Source organism: Symphalangus syndactylus, chromosome X (genome assembly GCF_028878055.3).
Source record: "Symphalangus syndactylus isolate Jambi chromosome X, NHGRI_mSymSyn1-v2.1_pri, whole genome shotgun sequence".
Lineage (NCBI taxonomy): Eukaryota > Metazoa > Chordata > Mammalia > Primates > Hylobatidae > Symphalangus > Symphalangus syndactylus.
In genome coordinates, this window is record NC_072447.2 from 18,157,994 (window position 1) to 18,179,898 (window position 21,905).

The 21,905-nt window shown below is 55.5% G+C and overlaps 1 protein-coding gene and 4 non-coding genes across 6 annotated transcripts in view; all 5 read right to left on the reverse strand.

Annotated features, from left to right (window-relative positions):
• Window positions 1-21,587, reverse strand: part of LOC129475035 (uncharacterized) — a 66,125-nt gene extending 44,538 nt beyond the window's left edge. For both annotated transcript variants that reach the window (XM_055266867.2, XM_063635159.1), the window contains exon 1: window positions 20,999-21,587. In XM_055266867.2, the coding sequence (XP_055122842.1) occupies window positions 20,999-21,234 (236 nt within the window). In that variant the 5' untranslated portion in view covers window positions 21,235-21,587. The remainder of the gene's footprint in view (window positions 1-20,998) is intronic.
• TRNAI-GAU (transfer RNA isoleucine (anticodon GAU)) lies at window positions 618-691 on the reverse strand. Its single transcript has one exon. It is a non-coding gene; the product is annotated as a tRNA-Ile (tRNA).
• Window positions 5,620-5,693, reverse strand: TRNAI-GAU (transfer RNA isoleucine (anticodon GAU)). Its single transcript has one exon. It is a non-coding gene; the product is annotated as a tRNA-Ile (tRNA).
• On the reverse strand, window positions 10,617-10,690 carry TRNAI-GAU (transfer RNA isoleucine (anticodon GAU)). Its single transcript has one exon. It is a non-coding gene; the product is annotated as a tRNA-Ile (tRNA).
• Window positions 16,046-16,119, reverse strand: TRNAI-GAU (transfer RNA isoleucine (anticodon GAU)). The gene has a single exon. It is a non-coding gene; the product is annotated as a tRNA-Ile (tRNA).
• Window positions 21,588-21,905: the final 318 nt, after the last annotated feature.

Below are 21,905 nucleotides of genomic sequence, written 5' to 3' on the forward strand. Positions count from 1 at the left end.
AGCAAGAGAAGGTTTCCAGAGGCTTCCACAACCGGAACGCCTCTCTAAAAACATGGCAGTCATCTATTGGCTGGTCACTTTCTCCACGTGGCTTGGGATTTGTGTCTCCCTTACCGTTTTGCTCCCCGCCTAGAACGGTGCTGGGCAAGCAGTAGCCCTACATACCATCTGTGGAATGCATTCATTCCAGACCTGGATTTTTAACCCTAACCCTTCCCCGCAAGGCGGCCAAGGGAACACGAGGGGGTGACATCTGGGAGCACCTGTCTTCACTGGGCGATTCCTCCAGGGGAGCCACAGCCTCAGGAAGCGCGGGTGCGTCAGGGGTGGGGGCCGAGGGCCGGAGATGTGGATCGCTTTGGATGTCCTGAGTGCCTGCAGGTGGCGAAGGGTGCAGGGACTCGGGTGCGGAGCCACCGCCCCAGGGCATGCCTGGTGCCTCCCGCTCTCCCCAGCAGGCTGCCCTCGACACGACCACCTCTGGGCCGGGAGACCAAGAGATCCTGCAATTCGCTCCTACCCGCACGCCGTTCACAGTACCTGAAAGGCGTATTTTTCACAAACCGTTGTAGAAAGAGTTCACTGTGGGGTGGCGGCGGAAAAAAAAGCTAAAACCGTAGCCGGTGCGGGAATCGAGCCCGCGACCTTGGCGTTATCAGCACCACGCTCTTACCAACTGAGCTAACCCACCACCCGACGCCATGTTGGCCCCGGAGCGTACAAAAGGGCTCCACATTCGCCCCGCTCCACGAGCGATTCCTTGTCAAGGCCGCGCGCCTCTGGCTGCCTCCCGCTTTGCCCGAGCCGCGGGGACTCCGGTGAGGAGCCACCCCCCCAGCGCTGGCCGGGTTTCTCCCGCTCTTCCCTGCCAGGCTGTCCTCGACAACCTCTGGGCGGAGTCCAAGAGATCCCGCAAGTCGCTCCTGCCCGCATGGGGCTTACAGAAGAACCTGAAAGGCGCGTTTAAAAAAGAGTTGCAGAAACAGTTCATGGGAAAAAAAAAAAAAAAAGAAACAAACCAACAAAAAACTGGGACCGGGGCCGGTGCGGGGATCAAGCCCGCGACCGTGGCGGTATCAGCACCACACGCTCACCAACCCAGATAACCGACCGCCCGACCATCTAGTGCCGCCCGAGCGTCTAAAAGGGCTCCATGTTCGCTCCGGCCCGCGACTGATTCCTTGCAGAGCCCGCGCCACTGGCTGCCTCCCGCTTGGCCCCAGCTGCGACTTTTGACCGCCTCACTGTCATCCCCATCGGGTGGGTGCAGAAACCGAGACCTAGGAGACTTCGAGGAGAAGGGAGGCGGCTTCCTACAGGGAACCACAGGCTTTCACAGGGAAAATGCAGATTGCACATGGGAGGCTTGGCTCTGCAGTGAGGTTTTCAAACATTCCCATTCAATGCTGTTTTTAACTCTCAGAATCCTGCAGCCTGGCAACTTCGTGTATCAAGAGCCTTTTAGCATGGTTAAATCCAGCTCAGAAAACACAGAAAACCAAAGGCCAAAAGAACCACGAAATTCCCTATTGCCCAAAAAATAACGGCCGCAGGGGTCTCGACTTCCTTCTTGTCGATTTTTTTTTTCTTTCCCTGTACACGTGTATTTCTATATACATACATGGCATCCTTGGGCCGGGAGCGGTGGCTCATGCCTGTAATCTCAGCACTTCGCGACGGATGGATAGATAAATAAATAAATAAATAAAACCCAAAGCCTTGTTTGAAACAGTGTACTTTGCCTTTCTTCTCGCATTTTATATTCTATCATGAAGCATATCCCTAAATAATTACAAATGTCATTTCAAATGATTCCTCAGTGTTTTGAGTGGACAAACTATAGCTCTCTCCCATCTTTCTTTTTCTTATTTAAGTGTTGGAAAAATGTATTCAATTGCTGTTGCTTAATTGAGCACATGAATAAATGAAATGGTACAGGGTAGAAGGGCTGAAACAGCTGCTGGGTGGACAACGATAGTATCGTATTCAAAAAGAGACACACAGAGAGACAGAGAGAGAGGAGAAAGAGAGAGAGAGAGGCAGAGAGAGAGAGAGAGAGAGACAGACACAGCAAGAAAATGCTGAGAAGCAGCAATGAAGAGAAGAAAAAACTGGGCCGTGGCACTTGCTGTGCCTTAGACCTGACAAGCTCAGATGGTTCCTTTTAACTCATTCAGGTCTCAGGGGCAGTGTCTGGCCTACGGAACCACCCACTCTAAAGCGGCCCCCCCACCGTCCCTCCCAGAACCTGCCTGATGTTCGTTCTTGGAGTGTGTTGAAGGCTGCACCTCCTGCACTTAGGTGGGAGTGCCCCACAATGGCTGAACGAGTGGTCACAGGCGTGTAAGAAGAGCTAAGCAGCGCAGGGGAGCCCCGGGCAGGGCTGTGGAGGCAGAGAGGGCACGACGGCGTCCCAGGCAGAGGGCCCAGCGTGAGCATCGGCTCCTCAAGTGAGGCTCCTGGGGTGAAAACGCCAGGGTGGTGGCAGGTGGGGGCCGAACGCCGTCCCTAAGGAGCTCAGCTTCGGGACACCCTGAGTCTTGACTGGGGCCGGATACTGGCCACCCCGGCCAAGCAGCTAACCCCGCCGCGGGGCCTCGGCCCCCTCCGGGCCTCAGTTTCCCCATGTCCCTCCCGGAGCCTCACCTGGGGCGGCAGCAGGCGTGGCGGGCACGGGGGCTCGGCGCCAGGGTCCCGCTGGAGGGCGGCCTGCTGGGCCGCGGCGGCAGCAGCTGGCGCCTTCGTCACCTGCTTCAGGACCTGCCGCAGCTGCTCGGGGCCCAGCGGGGCCACACGTGCAACGCTGCCCTGGCCCGGAGAAGCCTGGCCGCCGCATCCGCCATGGCGGCTGAAGCGGGGACTCGAACCTGGGCCACTGCGCGACGACGTGCCTCACCTGGGAAAGCGGCGGGCTGCGAGTGCCCCGCAGGCCAACACACCTCGGAAGGCGACCCTGCCTGGCCGGGACAGCCGCCGCGGCGCCTAGGGCCGATCGGCACAGCGGACCCACCTGATTTTCTCATTGCCTGTCACGGATGTGTTTAACACTCAGATGTCACCTCCTCCGGGAGCTGTCCCGGAACTCCCAGGCGGAGGTCTTTGAGGTTCCAAAGCCCCTGACCCAAAAGTTATCACATTCTTTGAGGTTCCAAAGCCCCCGGCCCAAAAGCTATCACATTCTCCACGTGTTCTGACGTCATCGTGCATCCCAATCAGCGGAGGATCCTGTCTGGATATGCGGAGTCCTAGGTCCACCAGCAAACGTTTAGGTTTATAAATCTGAGAGGGGACCCAAAGTTTGAATTTTTAACAAGAGTGCTTCCCAACCCCCAAACTGTTCCCATGTCACCCTACCGTCTCTCCCCTCACCCACCCAGACTGCGCGTACCTTGAAGGGAGAGATGATATGTTACTCATTCGGTGCCCAGTACAGGCCCTGCCCAGAACGCACGCTCAAGGCATGAAAGATGGATGGATGCATAGAAACCAGTAAACGAACGGGTGAACAAATCAACGAACCCACCCTCTCCACATGTCCGTCCCATCCATGCAGCCCCAATGCCCCGTCTTCCTCAGCCCGATCGCCTCTCTTACAGGGTCGAGGCTCTGTGCACCCTCCCCACCGAGTCTTGTAGCTGCAGGTGTGTACACATGGCCCACTTCCTCTCCCCAGGGAGCGTAGGAGGTCCGCTTGCCAACAAACACTTATTAAACACCTGGTGGGTGAGTCGCCATTCCCTCCCTGGGGGGTACCACAGGTCTAGCCAGGGAGGAGGAGGAAATTGGCATTTGCAGCACAATACGATGAGTACCATGAAGCCAGGAAAGGTAAGGCTGGGGGGCCAGGCTGGTGTCAGAGAAGGTTCTGCAACGTCACCATCATCCTCATCAATACGTCGCATTCACGATGCTCCCTGCTATTTTTTAATGGTGAATTTCATATTATGGGTATCTTACCACAATTTTTTTTTTTTTTTTTTTTTTTTTTTTTTTGAGACAGGGTCTCACTCTGTTGCCCAGGCTGGAGTGCAGTGGCACGATCTCAGCTCGCTACAACCTCGACCTCCCGGGCTCAGGTGATCCTTCCACCTCAGCCTCTGGAGTAGCTCGGACTACAGGCATGTGCTACCATGCCCAGCTAATTTTTGTATTATTATTACTATTTATTTATTTATTTTTTTAATAGAGAGAGGATCTCACCATGTTGCCCGGGCTGGTCTCCAACTCCTGGGCTCAGATGATCCACTTGCCTCGGCCTCCCAAAGTGCTGGAATTACAGGCGTGAACCACTGCGCCTGGCCCGAGTCAATCTTTCCTAGTTCCTTCCCAAGAAGGGATTTATGACAACTGAGTTCTTTTGAGATCTTTTGGGAAGCTCTGCTTTTCGGCAGGTAACAAATTTCAGGAATTCAAATGCCTTCGGCTCAAAATAATTTTCATGCCACCGTGGCACATTCTAAACCCCTTCAAGTTCAGGAAACTTGAGGGCAGCAACCTCCACCGACTCCTCCGTGCTCTGTCCCAGCGTCTAACCTGGCACGACTATTGCCAAGATGTGACATCCAACTTGTGTACAGGTTTCTATTTCAGGTGTCAGCCGACCCAGGCTCCCCTAACGTTGCTTATAGTAGCGGCAGCAGCGCCATCAGCTGGCGTTTATTGAGAACTTTTACTACACCCTGGGCACTTACCAAGGTTTTAAGCCAGTAGTCTGTAGATTTTGAGCAGCTACTGATTTAGGTCAGAGTTAGTAGATGTTTCCACTGGAGAGTTTTCAAAAACAGGTGGAGCCCCTGCTGGATCCTGACAGAAAATGGCACTGACCCTACACAACTGGCTTTGTTCAACAGAGCACACCTGACCACCCCGGAAAGCTGAACCACCAGCGAGAAATTCATCCACTTGCTCTGGCTGCAAAATGCAGAACCAACAGGAAGAAACGTGAAGCCTAAGATGTCTCTGAACAGAAACGAGGCGGGGGGGTGGGGGGGGGCGGGGAAGAGCAAGAGAAAGTTTCCAGAGGCTTCCACAACCGGAACGCCTCTCTAAAAACATGGCAGTCATCTACTGGCTGGTCACTTTCTCCACGTGGCTTGGGATTTGTGTCTCCCTTACCGTTTTGCTCCCGGCCTAGAACGGTGCTGGGCATGCAGTAGCCCTACATACCATCTGTGGAATGCATTCATTCCAGACCTGGATTTTCAACCCTAACCCTTCCCCGCAAGGCGGCTAAGGGAACACGAGGGGGTGACATCTGGGAGCACCTGTCTTCACTGGGCGATTCCTCCAGGGGAGCCACAGCCTCAGGAAGCGCGGGGGCGTCAGGGGTGGGGGCTGAGGGCCGGAGATGTGGATCGCTTTCGATGTCCTGAGTGCCCTGCAGGTGGCGGAGGGTGCAGGGACTCGGGTGCCGAGCCACCGCCCCAGGGCATGCCTGGTGCCTCCCGCTCTCCGCAGCAGGCTGCCCTCGACACGACCACCTCTGGGCCGGGAGACCAAGAGATCCTGCAATTCGCTCCTACCCGCACGCCGCTCACAGTACCTGAAAGGCGCATTTTTCACAAACCGTTGTAGAAAGAGTTCACTGTGGGGTGGCGGCGGAAAAAAAAGCTAAAACCGTGGCCGGTGCGGGAATCGAGCCCGCGACCTTGGCGTTATCAGCACCACGCTCTTACCAACTGAGCTAACCGACCGCCTGACGCCACGTTGCCCACGGAGCATACAAAAGGGCTCCACGTTCGCGCCCCTCCACGAGCGATTCCTCGTCAAGCCCGCGCGCCTCTGGCTGCCTTCCGCTTTGCCCGAGCCGCGGGGACTCCCTTGAGGAGCCACCGCCCCAGCGCTGGCCGGGTTTCTCCCGCTCTTCCCTGCCAGGCTGTCCTCGACAACCTCTGGGCGGAGTCCAAGAGATCCCGCAAGTCGCTCCTGCCCGCATGGGGCTTACAGAACCCGAAAGGCGCGTTTAAAAAAGAGTTGCAGAAACAGTTCATGGGAGAAAAAAAAAAAAGAAACAAACCAACAAAAAACTGGGACTAGGGCCGGTGCGGGGATCAAGCCCGCGACCGTGGCGGTATCAGCACCACACGCTCACCAACCCAGATAACCGACCGCCCGACCATCTAGTGCCGCCCGAGCGTCTAAAAGGGCTCCATGTTCGCTCCGGCCCGCGACTGATTCCTTGCAGAGCCCGCGCCACTGGCTGCCTCCCGCTTGGCCCCAGCTGCGACTTTTGACCGCCTCACTGTCATCCCCATCGGGTGGGTGCAGAAACCGAGACCTAGGAGACTTCGAGGAGAAGGGAGGCGGCTTCCTACAGGGAACCGCAGGCTTTCACAGGGAAAATGCAGATTGCACATGGGAGGCTTGGCTCTGCAGTGAGGTTTTCAAACATTCCCATTCAATGCTGTTTTTAACTCTCAGAATCCTGCAGCCTGGCAACTTCGTGTATCAAGAGCCTTTTAGCATGGTTAAATCCAGCTCAGAAAACACAGAAAACCAAAGGCCAAAAGAACCACGAAATTCCCTATTGCCCAAAAAATAACGGCCGCAGGGGTCTCGACTTCCTTCTTGTCGATTTTTTTTCTTTCCCTGTACACGTGTATTTCTATATACATACATGGCATCCTTGGGCCGGGAGCGGTGGCTCATGCCTGTAATCTCAGCACTTCGCGACGGATGGATAGATAAATAAATAAATAAATAAAACCCAAAGCCTTGTTTGAAACAGTGTACTTTGCCTTTCTTCTCGCATTTTATATTCTATCATGAAGCATATCCCTAAATAATTACAAATGTCATTTCAAATGATTCCTCAGTGTTTTGAGTGGACAAACTATAGCTCTCTCCCATCTTTCTTTTTCTTATTTAAGTGTTGGAAAAATGTATTCAATTGCTGTTGCTTAATTGAGCACATGAATAAATGAAATGGTACAGGGTAGAAGGGCTGAAACAGCTGCTGGGTGGACAACGATAGTATCGTATTCAAAAAGAGACACACAGAGAGACAGAGAGAGAGGAGAAAGAGAGAGAGAGAGGCAGAGAGAGAGAGAGAGAGAGACAGACACAGCAAGAAAATGCTGAGAAGCAGCAATGAAGAGAAGAAAAAACTGGGCCGTGGCACTTGCTGTGCCTTAGACCTGACAAGCTCAGATGGTTCCTTTTAACTCATTCAGGTCTCAGGGGCAGTGTCTGGCCTACGGAACCACCCACTCTAAAGCGGCCCCCCCACCGTCCCTCCCAGAACCTGCCTGATGTTCGTTCTTGGAGTGTGTTGAAGGCTGCACCTCCTGCACTTAGGTGGGAGTGCCCCACAATGGCTGAACGAGTGGTCACAGGCGTGTAAGAAGAGCTAAGCAGCGCAGGGGAGCCCCGGGCAGGGCTGTGGAGGCAGAGAGGGCACGACGGCGTCCCAGGCAGAGGGCCCAGCGTGAGCATCGGCTCCTCAAGTGAGGCTCCTGGGGTGAAAACGCCAGGGTGGTGGCAGGTGGGGGCCGAACGCCGTCCCTAAGGAGCTCAGCTTCGGGACACCCTGAGTCTTGACTGGGGCCGGATACTGGCCACCCCGGCCAAGCAGCTAACCCCGCGGCGGGGCCTCGGCCCCCTCCGGGCCTCAGTTTCCCCATGTCCCTCCCGGAGCCTCACCTGGGGCGGCAGCAGGCGTGGCGGGCACGGGGGCTCGGCGCCAGGGTCCCGCTGGAGGGCGGCCTGCTGGGCCGCGGCGGCAGCAGCTGGCGCCTTCGTCACCTGCTTCAGGACCTGCCGCAGCTGCTCGGGGCCCAGCGGGGCCACACGTGCAACGCTGCCCTGGCCCGGAGAAGCCTGGCCGCCGCATCCGCCATGGCGGCTGAAGCGGGGACTCGAACCTGGGCCACTGCGCGACGACGTGCCTCACCTGGGAAAGCGGCGGGCTGCGAGTGCCCCGCAGGCCAACACACCTCGGAAGGCGACCCTGCCTGGCCGGGACAGCCGCCGCGGCGCCTAGGGCCGATCGGCACAGCGGACCCACCTGATTTTCTCATTGCCTGTCACGGATGTGTTTAACACTCAGATGTCACCTCCTCCGGGAGCTGTCCCGGAACTCCCAGGCGGAGGTCTTTGAGGTTCCAAAGCCCCTGACCCAAAAGTTATCACATTCTTTGAGGTTCCAAAGCCCCCGGCCCAAAAGCTATCACATTCTCCACGTGTTCTGACGTCATCGTGCATCCCAATCAGCGGAGGATCCTGTCTGGATATGCGGAGTCCTAGGTCCACCAGCAAACGTTTAGGTTTATAAATCTGAGAGGGGACCCAAAGTTTGAATTTTTAACAAGAGTGCTTCCCAACCCCCAAACTGTTCCCATGTCACCCTACCGTCTCTCCCCTCACCCACCCAGACTGCGCGTACCTTGAAGGGAGAGATGATATGTTACTCATTCGGTGCCCAGTACAGGCCCTGCCCAGAACGCACGCTCAAGGCATGAAAGATGGATGGATGCATAGAAACCAGTAAACGAACGGGTGAACAAATCAACGAACCCACCCTCTCCACATGTCCGTCCCATCCATGCAGCCCCAATGCCCCGTCTTCCTCAGCCCGATCGCCTCTCTTACAGGGTCGAGGCTCTGTGCACCCTCCCCACCGAGTCTTGTAGCTGCAGGTGTGTACACATGGCCCACTTCCTCTCCCCAGGGAGCGTAGGAGGTCCGCTTGCCAACAAACACTTATTAAACACCTGGTGGGTGAGTCGCCATTCCCTCCCTGGGGGGTACCACAGGTCTAGCCAGGGAGGAGGAGGAAATTGGCATTTGCAGCACAATACGATGAGTACCATGAAGCCAGGAAAGGTAAGGCTGGGGGGCCAGGCTGGTGTCAGAGAAGGTTCTGCAACGTCACCATCATCCTCATCAATACGTCGCATTCACGATGCTCCCTGCTATTTTTTAATGGTGAATTTCATATTATGGGTATCTTACCACAATTTTTTTTTTTTTTTTTTTTTTTTTTTTTTTTGAGACAGGGTCTCACTCTGTTGCCCAGGCTGGAGTGCAGTGGCACGATCTCAGCTCGCTACAACCTCGACCTCCCGGGCTCAGGTGATCCTTCCACCTCAGCCTCTGGAGTAGCTCGGACTACAGGCATGTGCTACCATGCCCAGCTAATTTTTGTATTATTATTACTATTTATTTATTTATTTTTTTAATAGAGAGAGGATCTCACCATGTTGCCCGGGCTGGTCTCCAACTCCTGGGCTCAGATGATCCACTTGCCTCGGCCTCCCAAAGTGCTGGAATTACAGGCGTGAACCACTGCGCCTGGCCCGAGTCAATCTTTCCTAGTTCCTTCCCAAGAAGGGATTTATGACAACTGAGTTCTTTTGAGATCTTTTGGGAAGCTCTGCTTTTCGGCAGGTAACAAATTTCAGGAATTCAAATGCCTTCGGCTCAAAATAATTTTCATGCCACCGTGGCACATTCTAAACCCCTTCAAGTTCAGGAAACTTGAGGGCAGCAACCTCCACCGACTCCTCCGTGCTCTGTCCCAGCGTCTAACCTGGCACGACTATTGCCAAGATGTGACATCCAACTTGTGTACAGGTTTCTATTTCAGGTGTCAGCCGACCCAGGCTCCCCTAACGTTGCTTATAGTAGCGGCAGCAGCGCCATCAGCTGGCGTTTATTGAGAACTTTTACTACACCCTGGGCACTTACCAAGGTTTTAAGCCAGTAGTCTGTAGATTTTGAGCAGCTACTGATTTAGGTCAGAGTTAGTAGATGTTTCCACTGGAGAGTTTTCAAAAACAGGTGGAGCCCCTGCTGGATCCTGACAGAAAATGGCACTGACCCTACACAACTGGCTTTGTTCAACAGAGCACACCTGACCACCCCGGAAAGCTGAACCACCAGCGAGAAATTCATCCACTTGCTCTGGCTGCAAAATGCAGAACCAACAGGAAGAAACGTGAAGCCTAAGATGTCTCTGAACAGAAACGAGGCGGGGGGGTGGGGGGGGGGCGGGGAAGAGCAAGAGAAAGTTTCCAGAGGCTTCCACAACCGGAACGCCTCTCTAAAAACATGGCAGTCATCTACTGGCTGGTCACTTTCTCCACGTGGCTTGGGATTTGTGTCTCCCTTACCGTTTTGCTCCCGGCCTAGAACGGTGCTGGGCATGCAGTAGCCCTACATACCATCTGTGGAATGCATTCATTCCAGACCTGGATTTTCAACCCTAACCCTTCCCCGCAAGGCGGCTAAGGGAACACGAGGGGGTGACATCTGGGAGCACCTGTCTTCACTGGGCGATTCCTCCAGGGGAGCCACAGCCTCAGGAAGCGCGGGGGCGTCAGGGGTGGGGGCTGAGGGCCGGAGATGTGGATCGCTTTCGATGTCCTGAGTGCCCTGCAGGTGGCGGAGGGTGCAGGGACTCGGGTGCCGAGCCACCGCCCCAGGGCATGCCTGGTGCCTCCCGCTCTCCGCAGCAGGCTGCCCTCGACACGACCACCTCTGGGCCGGGAGACCAAGAGATCCTGCAATTCGCTCCTACCCGCACGCCGCTCACAGTACCTGAAAGGCGCATTTTTCACAAACCGTTGTAGAAAGAGTTCACTGTGGGGTGGCGGCGGAAAAAAAAGCTAAAACCGTGGCCGGTGCGGGAATCGAGCCCGCGACCTTGGCGTTATCAGCACCACGCTCTTACCAACTGAGCTAACCGACCGCCTGACGCCACGTTGCCCACGGAGCATACAAAAGGGCTCCACGTTCGCGCCCCTCCACGAGCGATTCCTCGTCAAGCCCGCGCGCCTCTGGCTGCCTTCCGCTTTGCCCGAGCCGCGGGGACTCCCTTGAGGAGCCACCGCCCCAGCGCTGGCCGGGTTTCTCCCGCTCTTCCCTGCCAGGCTGTCCTCGACAACCTCTGGGCGGAGTCCAAGAGATCCCGCAAGTCGCTCCTGCCCGCATGGGGCTTACAGAACCCGAAAGGCGCGTTTAAAAAAGAGTTGCAGAAACAGTTCATGGGAGAAAAAAAAAAAAGAAACAAACCAACAAAAAACTGGGACTAGGGCCGGTGCGGGGATCAAGCCCGCGACCGTGGCGGTATCAGCACCACACGCTCACCAACCCAGATAACCGACCGCCCGACCATCTAGTGCCGCCCGAGCGTCTAAAAGGGCTCCATGTTCGCTCCGGCCCGCGACTGATTCCTTGCAGAGCCCGCGCCACTGGCTGCCTCCCGCTTGGCCCCAGCTGCGACTTTTGACCGCCTCACTGTCATCCCCATCGGGTGGGTGCAGAAACCGAGACCTAGGAGACTTCGAGGAGAAGGGAGGCGGCTTCCTACAGGGAACCGCAGGCTTTCACAGGGAAAATGCAGATTGCACATGGGAGGCTTGGCTCTGCAGTGAGGTTTTCAAACATTCCCATTCAATGCTGTTTTTAACTCTCAGAATCCTGCAGCCTGGCAACTTCGTGTATCAAGAGCCTTTTAGCATGGTTAAATCCAGCTCAGAAAACACAGAAAACCAAAGGCCAAAAGAACCACGAAATTCCCTATTGCCCAAAAAATAACGGCCGCAGGGGTCTCGACTTCCTTCTTGTCGATTTTTTTTCTTTCCCTGTACACGTGTATTTCTATATACATACATGGCATCCTTGGGCCGGGAGCGGTGGCTCATGCCTGTAATCTCAGCACTTCGCGACGGATGGATAGATAAATAAATAAATAAAACCCAAAGCCTTGTTTGAAACAGTGTACTTTGCCTTTCTTCTCGCATTTTATATTCTATCATGAAGCATATCCCTAAATAATTACAAATGTCATTTCAAATGATTCCTCAGTGTTTTGAGTGGACAAACTATAGCTCTCTCCCATCTTTCTTTTTCTTATTTAAGTGTTGGAAAAATGTATTCAATTGCTGTTGCTTAATTGAGCACATGAATAAATGAAATGGTATAGGGTAGAAGGGCTGAAACAGCTGCTGGGTGGACAACGATAGTATCTGTATTCAAAAAGAGACACACAGAGAGACAGAGAGAGAGGAGAAAGAGAGAGACAGAGAGAGGCAGAGAGAGAGAGAGAGAGAGAGAGAGAGACAGACACAGCAAGAAAATGCTGAGAAGCAGCAATGAAGAGAAGAAAAAACTGGGCCGTGGCACTTGCTGTGCCTTAGACCTGACAAGCTCAGATGGTTCCTTTTAATTCATTCAGGTCTCAGGGGCAGTATCTGGCCTACGGAACCACCCACTCTAAAGCGGCCCCCCCACCGTCCCTCCCAGAACCTGCCTGATGTTCGTTCTTGGAGTGTGTTGAAGGCTGCACCTCCTGCACTTAGGTGGGAGTGCCCCACAATGGCTGAACGAGTGGTCACAGGCGTGTAAGAAGAGCTAAGCAGCGCAGGGGAGCCCCGGGCAGGGCTGTGGAGGCAGAGAGGGCACGACGGCGTCCCAGGCAGAGGGCCCAGCGTGAGCATCGGCTCCTCAAGTGAGGCTCCTGGGGTGAAAACGCCAGGGTGGTGGCAGGTGGGGGCCGAACGCCGTCCCTAAGGAGCTCAGCTTCGGGACACCCTGAGTCTTGACTGGGGCCGGATACTGGCCACCCCGGCCAAGCAGCTAACCCTGCCGCGGGGCCTCGGCCCCCTCCGGGCCTCAGTTTCCCCATGTCCCTCCCGGAGCCTCACCTGGGGCGGCAGCAGGCGTGGCGGGCACGGGGGCTCGGCGCCAGGGTCCCGCTGGAGGGCGGCCTGCTGGGCCGCGGCGGCAGCAGCTGGCGCCTTCGTCACCTGCTTCAGGACCTGCCGCAGCTGCTCGGGGCCCAGCGGGGCCACACGTGCAACGCTGCCCTGGCCCGGAGAAGCCTGGCCGCCGCATCCGCCATGGCGGCTGAAGCGGGGACTCGAACCTGGGCCACTGCGCGACGACGTGCCTCACCTGGGAAAGCGGCGGGCTGCGAGTGCCCTGCAGGCCAACACACCTCGGAAGGCGACCCTGCCTGGCCGGGACAGCCGCCGCGGCGCCTAGGGCCGATCGGCACAGCGGACCCACCTGATTTTCTCATTGCCTGTCACGGATGTGTTTAACACTCAGATGTCACCTCCTCCGGGAGCTGTCCCGGAACTCCCAGGCGGAGGTCTTTGAGGTTCCAAAGCCCCTGACCCAAAAGTTATCACATTCTTTGAGGTTCCAAAGCCCCCGGCCCAAAAGCTATCACATTCTCCACGTGTTCTGACGTCATCGTGCATCCCAATCAGCGGAGGATCCTGTCTGGATATGCGGAGTCCTAGGTCCACCAGCAAACGTTTAGGTTTATAAATCTGAGAGGGGACCCAAAGTTTGAATTTTTAACAAGAGTGCTTCCCAACCCCCAAACTGTTCCCATGTCACCCTACCGTCTCTCCCCTCACCCACCCAGACTGCGCGTACCTTGAAGGGAGAGATGATATGTTACTCATTCGGTGTCCAGTACAGGCCCTGCCCAGAACGCACGCTCAAGGCATGAAAGATGGATGGATGCATAGAAACCAGTAAACGAACGGGTGAACAAATCAACGAACCCACCCTCTCCACATGTCCGTCCCATCCATGCAGCCCCAATGCCCCGTCTTCCTCAGCCCGATCGCCTCTCTTACAGGGTCGAGGCTCTGTGCACCCTCCCCACCGAGTCTTGTAGCTGCAGGTGTGTACACATGGCCCACTTCCTCTCCCCAGGGAGCGTAGGAGGCCCGCTTGCCAACAAACACTTATTAAACACCTGGTGGGTGAGTCGCCATTCCCTCCCTGGGGGGTACCACAGGTCTAGCCAGGGAGGAGGAGGAAATTGGCATTTGCAGCACAATACGATGAGTACCATGAAGCCAGGAAAGGTAAGGCTGGGGGGCCAGGCTGGTGTCAGAGAAGGTTCTGCAACGTCACCATCATCCTCATCAATACGTCGCATTCACGATGCTCCCTGCTATTTTTTAATGGTGAATTTCATATTATGGGTATCTTACCACAATTTTTTTTTTTTTTTTTTTTTTTTGAGACAGGGTCTCACTCTGTTGCCCAGGCTGGAGTGCAGTGGCACGATCTCAGCTCGCTACAACCTCGACCTCCCGGGCTCAGGTGATCCTTCCACCTCAGCCTCTGGAGTAGCTCGGACTACAGGCATGTGCTACCATGCCCAGCTAATTTTTGTATTATTATTACTATTTATTTATTTATTTTTTTAATAGAGAGAGGATCTCACCACGTTGCCCGGGCTGGTCTCCAACTCCTGGGCTCAGATGATCCACTTGCCTCGGCCTCCCAAAGTGCTGGAATTACAGGCGTGAACCACTGCGCCTGGCCCGAGTCAATCTTTCCTAGTTCCTTCCCAAGAAGGGATTTATGACAACTGAGTTCTTTTGAGATCTTTTGGGAAGCTCTGCTTTTCGGCAGGTAACAAATTTCAGGAATTCAAATGCCTTCGGCTCAAAATAATTTTCATGCCACCGTGGCACATTCTAAACCCCTTCAAGTTCAGGAAACTTGAGGGCAGCAACCTCCACCGACTCCTCCATGCTCTGTCCCAGCATCTAACCTGGCACGACTATTGCCAAGATGTGACATCCAACTTGTGTACAGGTTTCTATTTCAGGTGTCAGCCGACCCAGGCTCCCCTAACGTTGCTTATAGTAGCGGCAGCAGCGCCATCAGCTGGCGTTTATTGAGAACTTTTACTACACCCTGGGCACTTACCAAGGTTGTAAGCCAGTAGTCTGTAGATTTTGAGCAGCTACTGATTTAGGTCAGAGTTAGTAGATGTTTCCACTGGAGAGTTTTCAAAAACAGGTGGAGCCCCTGCTGGATCCTGACAGAAAATGGCACTGACCCTACACAACTGGCTTTGTTTAACAGAGCACACCTGACCACCCCGGAAAGCTGAACCACCAGCGAGAAATTCATCCACTTGCTCTGGCTGCAAAATGCAGAACCAACAGGAAGAAACAAGAAGCCTAAGATGTCTCTGAACAGAAACGAGGCGGGGGGTGGGGGGGGGGTGTAAGAGCAAGAGAAGGTTTCCAGAGGCTTCCACAACCGGAACACCTCTCTAAAAACATGGCAGTCATCTACTGGCTGGTCACTTTCTCCACGTGGCTTGGGATTTGTGTCTCCCTTACCGTTTTGCTCCCCGCCTAGAACGGTGCTGGGCATGCAGTAGCCCTACATACCATCTGTGGAATGCATTCATTCCAGACCTGGATTTTCAACCCTAACCCTTCCCCGCAAGGCGGCCAAGGGAACACGAGGCGGTGACATCTGGGAGCACCTGTCTTCACTGGGCGATTCCTCCAGGGGAGCCACAGCCTCAGGAAGCGCGGGGGCGTCAGGGGCGGGGGCTGAGGGCCGGAGATGTGGATCGCTTTGGATGTCCTGAGTGCCCTGCAGGTGGCGGAGGGTGCAGGGACATTCCCATTCAATGCTGGAGGGTGCGGAGCCACCGCCCCAGGGCATGCCTGGTGCCTCCCGCTCTCCCCAGCAGGCTGCCCTCGACACGACCACCTCTGGGTGGGGAGACCAAGAGATCCTGCAATTCCCTCCTACCCGCACGCCGCTCACAGTACCTGAAAGGCGCATTTTTCACAAACCGTTGTAGAAAGAGTTCATTGTGGGGTGGCGGCGGAAAAAAAAGCTAAAACCGTGGCCGGTGCGGGAATCGAGCCCGCGACCTTGGCATTATCAGCACCACGCTCTTACGAACTGAGCTGACCGCCTGACGCTACGCTGCCCCCGGAGCATATAAAAGGGCTCCACGTTCGCGCCCCTCCACGAGCGATTCCTCATCAAGGTCGCGCGCCTCTGGCTGCCTTCCGCTTTGCCCGAGCCGCGGGGACTCCGGTGAGGAGCCACCGCCCCAGCGCTGGCCGGGTTTCTCCCGCTCTTCCCTGCCCGGCTGCCCTCGACCACCTCTGGGCCGAGTCCAAGAGATCCCGCAAGTCACTCCTACCAACACGCCACTCACAGTACCCGAAAGACACATTTTTCAGAAACCGTTGTATAAGGAGTTCACTGTGGGGTGGAGGTTGGGAAAAAAAAAAAAAAACAACAGCAAAGAGTGTGGCCGGTGCGGGAATCGAGCCCACGACCTTGGCGTTATCAGCACCACACTCTTACCAACTGAGCTAACCGACCGCCTGACGCCATGGTTCCCCTGTAGCGTACAAAAGGGCTCCTCGTTCGCGCCCCTCCACCAGGGATTCCCTGCCAAGCCCGCGCGCCTCTGGCTGCCTTCCGCTTTGCCCGAGCCGCAGGGACTCTGGTGAGGAGCCACCGCCCCAGCGCTGGCCGGGTTTCTGCCGCTCTTCCCTGTCGGGGTGTCCTCGACAACCTCTGGGCGGAGTCCAAGAGATCCCGCAAGTTGCTCCTGCCCGCATGGGGCTTACAGAACCTGAAAGGCACATTTGAAAAAGAGTTGCAGAAACAGTTCATGGGAAAAAAAAAAAAAAAGAAACCAACAAAAAACTGGGACTAGGGCCGGTGCGGGGATCAAGCACCACACGCTCACCAACCGAGATAACCGACCGCCCGACCATCTAGTGCTGCCCGAGCGTCTAAAAGGGCTCCATGTTCGCGCCGGCCCGCGATGGATTCCTTGCAGATTCCGCGCCACTGGCTGCCTCCCGCTTGGCCCCAGCTGCGACTTTTGACCGCCTCACTGTCATCCCCATCGGGTGGGTGCAGAAATCGAGACCTAGGAGACTTCGAGGAGAAGGGAGGCGGCTTCCTACAGGGAACCGCAGGCTTTCACAGGGAAAATGCAGATTGCACATGGGAGGCTTGGCTCTGCAGTGAGGTTTTCAAACATTCCCATTCAATGCTGTTTTTAACTCTCAGAATCCTGCAGCCTGGCAAGATTCATGTATCACGAGCCTTTTAGCATGGTTAAATCCAGCTCAGAAAACACAGAAAACCAAAGGCCAAAAGAACCACCGAATTCCCTATCGCCCAAAAAATAACGGCTGCAGGGGTCTCGACTTCCTTCTCGTCGGCTTTTTTTTTCTTTTTTTTTACTGTACACGTGTATTTTTATATATATACATAGAATCCTTGGGCCAGTAGCGGTGGCTCGTGCCTGTAATCCCAGCACTCTGGGATAAATAAATAAATGAATGGAATCGAAGGCCTTGCTTGAGAAAGTGCATTTTGTCTTCCTTTCTGCATTTAATAGTCTATCATTAAGCATATCTCCAAATAACTGCAAATGTCGTTTTCAATGATTCATAAAAAAGAAAGAAAAGAAAAAACATGAGACGGGTAAAGACAGAAATGGAGAAACGGAAAATGATATGGTTTGGCCATGTCCCCACTGAAATCTCAACTTGAATTGTATCTCCCAGAATTCCCTCGTGCTGTGAGAGGGAGCCAGGGGAAGTAACTGAATCATGGTGGCCGGTCTTTCCTGTGCTATGCTGGTGATAGTGAAGAAGTCTCATGAGATCTCATGGGTTTATCGGGGTTTCTGCTTTTGCTTCCTCCTCATTTTCTCTTGCTGCCCCCATGTAAGAAGTGCCTTTCGCCCTCCGCCATAATTACGAGACTTCCTCAGCCATGTGGAACTGTCAGTCAAATTAAAGCCCCTTTTCTTCCCAGTCTCGGGTATGTCTGTATCAGCAGCGTAAAAACAGACTAATACAGTACGTTGTTACCGGCAGTGGGGCATTGCTGAAAAGATACCCAACAATGTGGCTTTGGAAATGGGTAATAGGCAGAGGTTGGAACAGTTTGGAGGGCTTAGAATAAGGCAGGAAAATGTGAGAATGTCTGCAACTTCCTAGAGACTTGTTGAATGGCTTTGGCCAAAACGCTGATAGCGATATGACAATAAGGTCCATGCTGAGGTGGTCTCAGATAGAGATGAACAACTTCTTGGGAACTGGAGCAAAGGTGACACTTATTATGTTTTAGCAAAGAGACTGGTGGCATTTTGCCTCTGCCCTAGAGATCTGTGGAACTTCGAACTCGAGAGAGATGACTTAGAACATCTAGCGGAAGAAATTTCTAAGCAGTAAAGCATTCAAAATGTGACTTGGGTGCTGTTGAAAGCATTCTGTATTAACAGGGATACAGAGCACAAAAGTTTGAAAATCTGCAGCCTGATGATCCAGTAGAAAAGAAAAATCCATTTTTGGGGGGAGAAATTCAAGCCAGCTGCAGAAATCTGTGTAAGTAGCAAGGAGCCTAATGTCAATCTCCAAGACCATGGGGAAAATGTCTCCAGGCCATGTCACAGACCTTCATGCAGCCCCTCCCATCACAGGCCCAGGAGGAAAAAGTGGTTCTGTGGGCTGGGCCCAGGGTCTGTGTGCTGTGTGCAGCCTAGGGACTTGGTACCCTGGGTTCCAGCTGCTCCATCTGTGACTGAAAGGAGCCAACGTAGAGCTCAGGCTGTGGCTTCAGAGGGTGGAAGCCCCAAGCCTGGGCAGCTTCCATGTGGCGTTGAGCCTGCAGATGCACATAAGTCAAGAATTGAGGTTTGAGAACCTCCCCCTAGATTTCAGATGATGTATGGAACTGCCCCCATGTCCAGGCAAAAGTCTGTGGCAGGGGTGAAGCCCTCATGGAGAACCTCTGCTAGGGCAGTGCAGAAGGGAAATGTGGGGTTGGAGCTCCCACACGGAGTCCCTACTGGGGCACTGCCTAGTAGAGCTGTGAGAAGAGGGCCACCATCTTCCAAACCACAGAAAGGTAGATCCACCAACAGCATGCACCATAGGCCTGGAAACACAACAGACACTCAACGTCAGCCTGTGAAAGCAGCCGGGAGGGAGGTTGTACCCTGTAAAGTCACAGGCGCAGAGCTGCCCAAGACCATAGGAATCCACCTCTTGCACCTGATGTGAGACCTGGAGTCAAAGGAGATCATTTTGGAGCTTTAAGATCTGACTGCCCTGCTGGATTTTGGACTTGCACGGGCCCTATAACCCCTTTGTTTTGGCCTATTTCTCCCATTTGGAATGGCTGTATTTACCCAATACCTGTATCCCCATTGTATCTAAGAAATAACTAGCTTGCTTTTGATTTTACAAGCTCATAGGTGGAAGGGACTTGCCTTGTCTGACTGTGGACGTTTGGGTTAATGCTGAAATGAGTTAAGACTTTGGGGGGACTGTTGGGAAGGCACAATTGGTTTTGAAATGTGAGGACATGAGATTTGGAGGGGCCGGGGTGGAATTATGTGGTTTGGCTGTGTCCCCCCTGAAATGTCAACTTGAATTGTATCTCCCAGAATACCCACGTGTTGCAGGAGGGACTCAGGGGGAGGTAACTGCAATCATAGGGGCGGGTCTTTCCCGTGCTATTCTCATGATAGTGAATAAGTCTCACGAGATCTGATGGGTTTTCAGGGGTTTCTGCTGTTGCTTCCTCCTCATTCTCTCTTGCTGCCGCCATGTAAGCAGTACCTTTTGCCCTCCGCCATGATTATGGGACTTACCCAGTCACGTGGAACTGTAAGTCAAATTAAACCTCCTGGCCGGGCGCGGTGGCTTACACCTGTAATCTCAACACTTTGGGAGGCTGAGGTGGGTGGATCACCTGAGGTCAGGAGTTCCAGATCAGCCTGGCCAACATGGTGAAGCCCCGTCTCTACTAACAGCACAAAAATTAGCCGGGAGTTGGGGCACGCACCTGTAATCCCAGCTACTCAGGAGGCTGAGGCAGGAGAATTGCTTCAACCTGGGAGGCAGAGGTTGCAGTGAGCCTAGATCGCGCCACTGCACTTCAGCCTGGGCGACAGGAGCAAGACTCCGTCCCAGAAAAAAAAAGAAATTCAACCTCCTTTTCTTCCAAGTCTAGGGTATGTCTTTATCAGCAGCGTAAAAACGACTAATACAGAGAGTAATGCATAAAGACACAGCGGGAGAGAGACAAAAAGAGAAAGAGAGAGAATGAGACAGGAGGAAGGGAGGGACAGGAGAAAAAGAGAGGGCCCTCTTCCCACTATCCTTCCAAAATCAGGGTTTCCTCATCACCCCTTCCTCAAGGCCTAGGTGCCAAAGAGGTCACTGAAGGAAGCAAAGTCCCCTCTTCCTCAGCAGGCCTGAAGGCTCCTGGGCTATGGCCGCTGGTCTTCCTAAGCCAGAAGCTATAACCCTGAGCCATTGGGCTTCTCAGCCCAGCTTCCTCCTGTCCAAAATGAGAGGACAAACAGGAGTTAGAGAGCCTGAGAAGTCCTGTCCCAGCAACACACCCCCCTAAGAAGGCACAGGCTGACCACTGACAACTGTTTAAATGCAGCGCCCACGTTCGGCTGGGATATTCTGACCCACTCAGGGCTGCCCCATAAACCAGCGCGTGTCCGGATCCAAGCGCACCGAGAACTCGAAACCTCTCTGTGAAGCTGCCCACTGGGGGGTTAAGTTCAAAGCCAGAGGACAAAGGAAACGGATGAAGCGTCCGATACAAGAATTAGCCATTTCAGACGCACAAGACGAAGAGCACAGGCGGTGTCAGTACATGTTAGGATCCGTCCCCAACTCCATCGTCTTGATCCCCACAAAGCCACGGAACACCTGTACCCCGGAGCCCAGTTGCTCCTGCAGCCCCTGGAGAAATCTGTACATTCCCCGCCGAGGACCCTGCCGCTGGGCACACGGGGAGGCTGGCCTGAGGGACCCCGCGCCCGTGTCCCTGGGGCCGCTGCCTGGGAGAGCGCACCAGTTACCCCAGGCGAGGTGACCCACAGGAAGTTTGGTGACGTCGGACGGCCCAGGCCCCAGAGTGCTGTGTGTGCTGGGGGCGGAGGGTGGTCTCCGAGAGGAGCCGTCGGCGTTCCAGAGAAGGCACCCGGTCGGTCGGGGGACTCGCCGGGGTTGGGGGGTGCGCTCCACTTCTCCGAGCGCCCCCCAGGGAGACCCAGGGCGCAGGAGCAGCCCCGCGCTGGGATCCTGAGCCGCAGCGGCGGGGCAGGGCCCTCCCCAGGAGGCCGGCACCCGGGGCCCTTTGTCCTACGACAGCGTCCCGGCCGCGCCGCGCGCCCCTGTGGGCCAAGTCCCCGCGCGCACTCACTCACCCACGGTGACCAGCGTGTCGAAGTCCTGAAGGCGGTTGGCAGGCGGCTCCGGCGACCGCGCCTCGGGGCTGGGGCAGAGCGCGGGCGCCCAGTCCGGGGTCTCCTCTGCCACGGCCTCCTGGGCCAGCCCGGGCGCCTCCAGGGGACGCACTCAGGTCCGGGGCGCCGGGCCGGGCCGGAGCGCTCGGGGAGACGGGCTTCTGGTTACGCAGCCTCGGAGGGCGGCGCGGCGGCATCAACGGAGGCTCCCCATGCGCGCCATGCGGCTTGTGGAGGCCAGGACTCCGCCCACCCGGCCCGGAGCCCGCAAGACGCCCACGCGCCTTCCGGTGCGCGCGCAGCCCGGTCCGGCTGACGGAGCGGCGGGGACAAGGGCTGGGCGGCGCTCACTGCACGAGCAGCAATGGCCCCAAGTGGGAGCAGCCGCCGGCCTCGGGGGGCGGGCACGGAGCGCCGGGAGGTGGCGGGGGCCGCGGCCCGGGCTTGTAGAGCGAGGTGGGAGCCCTGCACATTCCCAGTCTCGCGCCCCCTGCCTCCTGCAGCTCGGTAGCCGCGTGTGCGTTGAAGAGGCGGGCGGAAGCCTCCTGGGCGAGGCCTGGGGCTGGGGGCGTCGCCTTCGCACGCGCTCCGCCCCTGCCGCGATCCAACCCAGGAGCCGGAGACCTGGGCGTGCCCCGCCACCGTGGGCAGGCGCGGCCCTGGGGAGGTGCTCACGCGCCCGAGGCGTCCCTCGGGTGGCACCCAGGACGACCTCTCACCGCGACCGACCGCCCCGACCCTCTTAGGCGCAGAGGCGCACAGGTCCAGACCCAGCTACTCCGGAGGGAGGAAACATTTTACAACCTATTCTCTCTTGTCTTTGAAGCCTGCTAGCTAAAAGCTTCATCTGCATAGTAAAACTTTGGTC